The 8,183-nt window shown below is 45.9% G+C and overlaps 1 protein-coding gene across 1 annotated transcript in view; it reads left to right on the top strand.

Moving 5' to 3' along the window:
- Nucleotides 1–3,217: 3,217 nt before the first annotated feature.
- DNAJC2 (DnaJ heat shock protein family (Hsp40) member C2) overlaps nucleotides 3,218–8,183 on the top strand; it is a 52,765-nt gene continuing 47,799 nt past the window's right edge. Inside the window, exon 1 of the mRNA XM_073619608.1 lies at nucleotides 3,218–3,392. Within this exon, the coding sequence (XP_073475709.1) occupies nucleotides 3,335–3,392 (58 nt within the window). The 5' untranslated portion in view covers nucleotides 3,218–3,334. The remainder of the gene's footprint in view (nucleotides 3,393–8,183) is intronic.

Genomic DNA, 8,183 nt, shown 5'->3' with positions numbered 1-8,183 from the left:
CAGTGAATTATGGGCCGTGACGCGCCACTCGAATTTGGCGCGAACGGCCCATAACTTTCGTAATTTGGCGAACGACCGAACACACGATGTTCGAGTCGAACATGCGTTCGACTCGAACACAAAGCTCATCCCTACTGAAAACCAAAGATCCATACTAAAGTACATGATGAGGAAAAAACCCACAACAGACATCGTTTTTTCAGCAAATGAAACTGAATGAAAAAAAGCTGAAGAGCTCGGGGGGAGCTGCTGTACTAACAATCCGATGTTAATACAGCGATCTCCCTCGCTGAGATATTGTATTCTGACAGGGGGACACCCCCCACCAGAACACACTGGTTAGCGCTCTCAGCCATTGGCTGAGAGTGGTGATTGGATTCCGATCGGCAGACCTTCTTTGATCATGCCCCTTCAACAGAAGCTGGCTGAATGACCAGCTTCTGTTGGACCAGCTGTCTTACACACAGGCCGAATGTCTGATATTCAGCCCGTGTGTATGGCCCTAGCAGTGAATCTAAACCCACAAGCATACATTGAAAGTACTGCAGCTTACTGGCCCTTAGATGTGGTGGCTGCACTAGTTTTCCTTTAATTAAAGTGTAATTCCAGTAACATTTTAACTGAGGCTAAATCTACTCCCATTCTAAGACTATTTTATCTACCCTGTAAAAGGAATGATGACTATACTTACCTATTCTGAAGCCACACCGGTCACATGATCGGTCCCAGCGGCTGCTATAGTGTGGTGGAGAGTCAAGGACAATGGCTGCAGAGCTTGGCGGTGATGTCACCCATAGACTTACAATGGGGAAGCTGTCGTTGGCTGTCCCTCCTCTACACTGAAGCCAGTGTTGGTAACCGATCATGAGACCGGACCAGAGCACCCCTAGCATAGGTAAGTATAGACTTCTTTTCTTTTACAGGCTAAATAGAATAAACTTAAATAGGGACTGGAGTAGATTTAGCCTTAGTCATACCTTCCAACTTTTGAGATGGGAATGAGGGACACCTGTTAGCAAAAGTATGTAGGTATAGGACACGCCCCCTGCCACGTCCCCTTAAAGGAGAACTATACCAAAAAATGATTAGTTAAAGCAGTTGTAAACCCTTACACACCACTTTTCCATACAGGTAAGCCTATAATAAGGTATACCTGTAGGTACTGGAAATATCTCCTAAACCCGCACGGTTTAGGAGATATTTACCATATACGCTTGCACCAATGTCATCGGCGCATGTGCACTGAAGGAAAGGCGTGATCGTGCCGTTTCTAAAGGGCCCATGTCGTGACCGTCAGCTCCCGCGCGCATGCGTGGGGGTGATGTCACACGACTCCAGCTAGTCAGAGAGCCGGAGTCCATGGCCCTGGAAGGAATAGGGGTGAAGATGGACGCGGCTACAAGCGGGGACCTTGTGGGCTTCGTTTGTAGGTAAGTGCAACATAATGGGCTAGTATGTGATGCACACTAGCCCATTATGCTTTTACTTTGCAGGGGGAAAAAGAGGACGTAAAACCCATCAGGGTTTACTTCCTCTTTAAACTGACAAGTGCTTTTTTTACCACTACTATTCCTTTATACTGGATTTTAAAATTTACAAATGCTGGATTTAGAAATTGGATAAAAGGTTTAGCACTGGGAAACACTTTTTGAAAGATAAAAAGTGCCTTTTATATACAACTATATAGATCAGACCAAAATGAGGGACAAATGAGGAGGAAAGAGGGACAGAGGAATTTTGTTCCAAAACAGGGACAGTCCCTCCAAGTCAGGGACAGTTGGGAGCTGTGCTTAGTTCAAATTTGACTGGAATTACACTTTAACCTTAAAACCCTGCCATCAACTCACTCACCGCACTGAGCAGCGTTGTCATGCTAGGACACAGAGTGTGTTAGGACTACGAAACACCTCCCTCTCTTCTCTATAACATGGGGAGGTTTTTCAGACATTCCAAGTCTCCCGCAAGGTGCAGGAGTCTCCCGCATTTCTGCGGCGGCTCCTGCAAGCGCCTTGCGATCTCCCAGGAATGATCGGTGTGGCAGGGAACAGCTGTGAACACCGATCTCCTTTGTATAGATTTTTAGCTGACAGCCGCTTCTCCTTCTCTCCCTCCTGTGACTGTCAGCTAAAAAGCAATACAGGGAGATCGGTGTTCACAGCTGTCCCTCCCGCCTCACAGATCATTCCCGGCTGTTCTGTGTGCTCCTCCCCCAGCCCTGTGTCCTTCTCCGCCCAACCTGTCCTCCTCCTCTGCCCCCCCCCCCCCTTGTCCCCCGCAGCCGGCTCCCCTCCTCTCCTCTCCCACCGGCTGCAGGGGGAACTGTCAGGAATTGGACACAGTGAGAGAGATCGCTCATGTGTCTTGTGATAACTGAGCAGAGTAAACTGTGTTTACTCTGCTCAGTTTATGAATGAACAGGAGCCTCTGTCTCCTGTTCATTCATCTTTAGTGCTGAGAAAGGGACTGGGGAATCTGTGTCCTCAGTCCCTTTGTCTGTCTCAAAAGGGAGATGTCAGGGGTCTGTTTAGACCCCTGATATCTCACCAAAGCCTCTCCAAAAATATAAAAAAAATTCTAAAAAATGAAAAAGTGTAAAAAAATAAAATAAAAAACTACTGATACCACTCTCCCCTGCCCTACCAACACTGTCCACTGCCCCAACCCCCTCCCCCCAAAAAATCATTGTGAAAAAAAATTAAAAACAAATTAAAGTGTAAAAAATCAATTATTAAAAATAAAAAAAAAACTACTGACATCATCCACTGCCACATACCACCCACCCCCTTTCCCAGAAGCACTGCGAAAAGATATTAAAAAAGTAATTTAAAAAAATATTTTGCCGCAGGGGGGAGGGGGTTGTGGGCGCGAAGTGCCACCTCCCTGAAATGAGTTTTTGCAGGTTGGGATGTCTGGTGTTTTGTAGTCCATAGAGAGAGCAGGGAATAATGCTAACTGATAACAGTCCAGAGGCAGAGCACAGGAATTCATTGGCTCACAAGATTTCAGCCATCTTTGGTGCATCTGCAACAGATAAAATAAAAGACTTTATTAGGCTTTTATGAGTAAATAAGAGCCATGTATTGTCAGGATTTCCACACATTGTAAACTGGGCTTTGCCAGCACACTGCAGCGTGGATAATCTGGTGTACTGAGCAGACTGGGACGGTGATGACTGGCGGATAGGATTAGCCGGCTCGGTGGTATCCGGCGGACAGGATTAGGTGTGACACACTGGTGACCTGGAAGTGCTCGCTCTTCCTCCATGCGGCTTTGTGGGTGAGTGCCGGGAGAAGAAGCTCAGTCTTCCGCTGTGTGGTGTCCTGAGGCCGGAGTCATGCTACTGGAAGCGCGGCCCGAGCTCAGCACCGGAGTGACCCGGTCCCTGTATGCAGGTGAGTGGGCCCGGGGAGGAGTGTACATGGGCACAGTGGGGGCTCTATGTATGTATTCTCATACAGCAATGGCAACTCTGCAGAGGAAACTGAAAGATGACTGTGTGTGCCTGCAGGGGGCTCCTCTCTCCTGGATTGTATACACATTGTACTGGAATGTGGGCTTGTGCAGCCATTTATTTCGTCTGTAATTGGACCCTTTTCTTGGGGCTCTCAGATTGGACTCCATTCACACCTGTGCAGGTGAGGTGTTGTGTTTATGGCGGCCCATTCATTTCAATAGGCTGCTCTACTCATCACAATTGTACGAAAGATCCGCGGGCATTATTAAAAAATAAAATCACAACCCATCTCAATAAGTGGCCATGCGTTTCGATGTGATTAAGGATTGTTGTAAACCCTCACATATACTCCGTGAAGTGACTAGCCTCAGGTGATACAGAGATGATACGGATTAGGGGTGCACCGATACCAAGCATTTGCACGAGTATCGCTATTCGCTCCGAATACCGAAACCGATACTTTGTGGTGCCATTTGCGTCAATACAAAATGAATGGGCTCAAATTGCGCTGCAAAGAATCACATGCAATTTGAACAGGAATGCGGTGCAATTCCTGCCCCAATCGCATGCGATTTCCTCCACCACTTCTGTGTAGAGAAGGGGATTAAAGCGACATCTAGTGGGCAGTTTTAAAAAAAACTGTTAGAATTCGCCGTAAGGCCCCTTTCACACTGGGGCGCCGCTTTACCGTCGTTTTAGCGGTGCTATTCAGCCGCTAGCAGGGCGGTTTTAACCCCCGCTAGCGACTGAAAAAGGGTTAAAAGTGCCTGCAAAGCGCCGCTTTTCCGGCGATCTAGCCGCGCTGTCCCATTGATTTCAATGGGCAGGAGCAGTGAAGGAGCGGTGTATACACCGCTCCAAAGATGCTACTTGCAGGAGTTTTTTTAACGTCCTGCAAGAGCACCGCTCCAGTGTGAAAGTCCTCGGGGCTTTCACACTGGAGACACAGCAGCGGCTTTTGCAGGCGCTATTTTTAGAGCTGTAGCGCCTGCAAAGCTCCCCAGTGTGAAACGAGTCTAAATATTTGGCCACATGCAAAATAATCTACATAGGTGTCCCAGTCCCCCTATGATAGCAAATCAGTGCCCCTGGAGGAGATGTAGAGGCAATCTACCCACAAGCTGACATCACTTGCGACCTATACTCACGGGGCCTCTGAACTTCTTTTCCAGCCCTGTGAGCACTTTCAGTGGCCCTGAATTACTATCATCGGTGGACCGGGACACCTAACTAGATTATTTTGATTGTGGCCAGATATGTACTATGAGTTCTAACATTTTTTTAAACTAACCACTAGATGGTCCTTTTCTCATATGTATAATAACCCTTTCATGACTAAGCCTATTTTTGAAATTTGGTGTTTACAAGTTAAAATCTGTATTTTTTGCTAGAAAATTACCCAGAACCCCCAAACATTATATATATATTTTTTAGCAGAAAATCTAGAGAATGAAATGGAGATTGTTGCAATATTTTAGGTCACACGGTATTTGTGCAGCGGTGTTTTAAACGCAAATTTTTGGGAAAAGGGACACTCATGAATTTTAAAAAATCCAAACAGTAAAGTTACCCCAATTTTTTTGTATATGTGAAAGATGATGTTACGCCGAGTAAATAGATAACAAACATGTCATGCTTTATAATTGCACGCACTCGTGGAATGGCGACAAACTACGGTACCTATGAATTTCCATAGGCGACACTTTAAATTTTTTTTTTTTTTTTTTTTTTTTTTTTTACGGTTACCAAGTTATAGTTGCAGAGGAGGTCTAGTGCTAGAATTATTGCTCTCGCTCTGATGATCGTGGCGATACCTCACATGTGCGATTTGAACACCGTTTACATATGCGGGCGCGACTTCCGTATGCATTTTCTTTGCTGCGTGAGTTCGCGGGGACGGGGGCGCTTTAAAAAAAAAAAAAATTATTTTTCTTATTTATTTTATTTTTATAAATTGTTTAAAAAAAAAAAAAAAATTTTTGATGACTTTTATTGCTGTCACAAGGAATGTAAACATCCCTTGTGACAGTAATAGGTGGTGACAGGTAGAGGTCGACCGATATGGGTTTTTCTCTGGCCAATGCCAATATTTAGAAATTGCGGTGGCCGATATATGATGCCGATTTTTTTTTTTCCCCTTCATCTCATAAAATCTAACAGTTAGACTCCTTTCACACTGGGTCGTTTTTCAGGTGCTTTTGGGCTAAAAATAGCACCTGTAAAGTGCCTGCAAAACGGCTCCCCTGCAGTCTCGGTGTGAAAGCCCGAGTGCTTTCACACTGAGGCGATGCGCTGGCAGGATGTTAAAAAAAAGTCCTGCAAGCAGCATCTTTGGAGCGGTGTATACCGCTGCTCCACCACTCCTGCCCATTGAAATGAATGCGCACCGCTGCCGAAGCACCTGCAAAGCGTTTCGGCAGCGGCGCATTTAACCCCTTCCTCGGCCGCTAGCTGAGTTATAAGCGCCCCGCTAGCAGCCTAATGGCGCCGCTAAAATGATGATAAAGCGCCGCTAAAACTAGCAGTGTTTTACCGTCAACGCATGCCCACTCCACTGTGCAAGCAACCTTAAAGAGGAGGGCCAGTCAAAAAAAAAAAAAATTAAAAGTCAGCAGCTACAAATACTGCAGCTGCTGACTTTTAATTGGACACTTACCTGTCCCAGGGTCCAGCGATGTGGGGGATCGAAGCCCCGCTCGTCTCCCCCTCCGTTCAGCGGCGCCGGCATTGCAACTGTGGGCGCCGGGCTGTGGCTTCACAGCCTGGCACCCACTGCACATGCGTGAGCGGCGCCGCGCGCCGTGATTGGCCGCTCAGTCACCTGGGACCTGTAATGGGTCCCAGATGATTGACAGGAGGGAGGGAGCAGAGCTGAGCCCTTCCTGTGCCGAGACGGAAGTGATGTCACCAGCCCAGGCACTGAAAGAGGCAGACTACGAGGGACCCCCTAGCAACAGGCATTTAGAGGTGAGTAAAAAAAAAAAAAGAAAAAATCAAAATATTTTTTGTGTGTTTTTTTTTTTTTTTAGGATTTTTCATGTAGTCTTTTTTTTTTTTTTTTTTTTGGGTGGAACCCCACTTTAAGTGATACAGAAATTTTTTTACATTTTAAACATTTATGTTTGGGGGTTTGAAGTGATTTTCTAGCAGAAAACAAGTGTCAGAAAAGATTTAGTCTTTAAATCAGAAGTCCTCAAACTATGGCCCTCCAAGGACTTTTACCCGGCCCTCCAGGCCTTTCGGGCACTGGAGCCCCCACAACGGTCCGCCCGGAAAGATGCTTTCCCTGCAGACCCCGCTTCATAGGGGGAAACAGTACCAATTTCGGGCACTGTCCAGAGTGGGGGCGGAGACACAGAGAGCCTGCTCCAGCGCGGAAAAGCTTCACAAGGATTCTCCTCGCAGCTGCCTGTTCATAGCGGTAAGTCCCGCTGTGCTCCTCTCATTAATCCCCGTGCACTGGACAGGCTGGCTGCATTACTGGGCACAGATCAGGCTGCATAACTGGGCACAGGTCAGGCTGCATAACTGGGCGCAGGTCAGGCTGCATTGCTGGGCGCAGGTCAGGCTGCATTGCTGGGCGCAGGTCAGGCTGCATTGCTGGGCGCAGGTCAGGCTGCATTGCTGGGCGCAGGTCAGGCTGCATTGCTGGGCGCAGGTCAGGCTGCATTGATTCGGCCCCCCAACAATCTGAGGGACAGTGGACTGGAACCCTGTTTAAAAAGTTTGAGGACCCCTGCTTTAAATGGTTAAACTGAGAGCTTCTACACAGGGAGTTCAGCTCATTGATAAGTGTAAACATTGTATATCTTCAGGTTCTTTTTATCAGATTTGGCAGGCTGTCCAGAGGAGGAGAGAAGTCTCTTCACAGAAGACTTCAGGCAACTTGTATTGACTGCTATTACAGAAGTTATTTGCAAGTCACGCTGAAGTTATAATTGGCCTTTTTTATCAGCACAATCTGCGAATGCCGATTAAATAAAAAACACCAAATATCGGCCGATATATCGGTCGACCTCTAGTGACAGGTACTCTTTATGGAGGGATCGGGGGTCTATAAGACCCCCGATCCCTCTTTGCACTTCAAAGTATTGAGATCACCGAAAACAACGATTCTGAATACTGTGTATTTTTTTTAAAACCAGCGCCATTGGCAGCCGAGTAAATGGGAAGTGACATCATGACGTCGCTTCTGCGTTTACAATTAGGAGGCTGGAACGAAGCCGCTCACAGCTTCGTTCCAGCCCACCCCCACAGTGTCTGGTGTGAGCGACCTCACCATATTGCGTCTGATAGAGCCGCACGATTCTGGCCAAAATGAGAATCATAAATTTTTTGCTTAGAATAAAAAGATCACGATTCTCGCGACGTAAAATCTTTCACATTATACAAAAATTAAAAAATGGGCTAACTTTACTGGATATATATATATAATTTTTTAAAATTCATTAAAGTAATTTTTTCCAAAAAAATTGCATTTGAAAGACCGCTGTGCAAATACAGTGTGACATAAAATATTGCAACAACAACAATTTTATATTCTAGGGTGTCTACTAAAAAAATATATATGTTTGGGGGTTCTACGTAATTTTCTAGCAAAAAAAAATGATTTTAACTTGAAAACAACAAATGTCAGAAAAAGGTTTAGTGTTTAAGTGGTTAAACTTTTTTCACTTACACAGGAAGTCTATTCCATTGACAAATTGTTCCAGTGTTTATACTTAAGTTC

Source organism: Aquarana catesbeiana, linkage group LG03 (genome assembly GCF_042186555.1).
Source record: "Aquarana catesbeiana isolate 2022-GZ linkage group LG03, ASM4218655v1, whole genome shotgun sequence".
In the NCBI taxonomy this organism is placed as follows: domain Eukaryota; kingdom Metazoa; phylum Chordata; class Amphibia; order Anura; family Ranidae; genus Aquarana; species Aquarana catesbeiana.
This window is presented reverse-complemented; position numbering and strand designations above follow the sequence as displayed.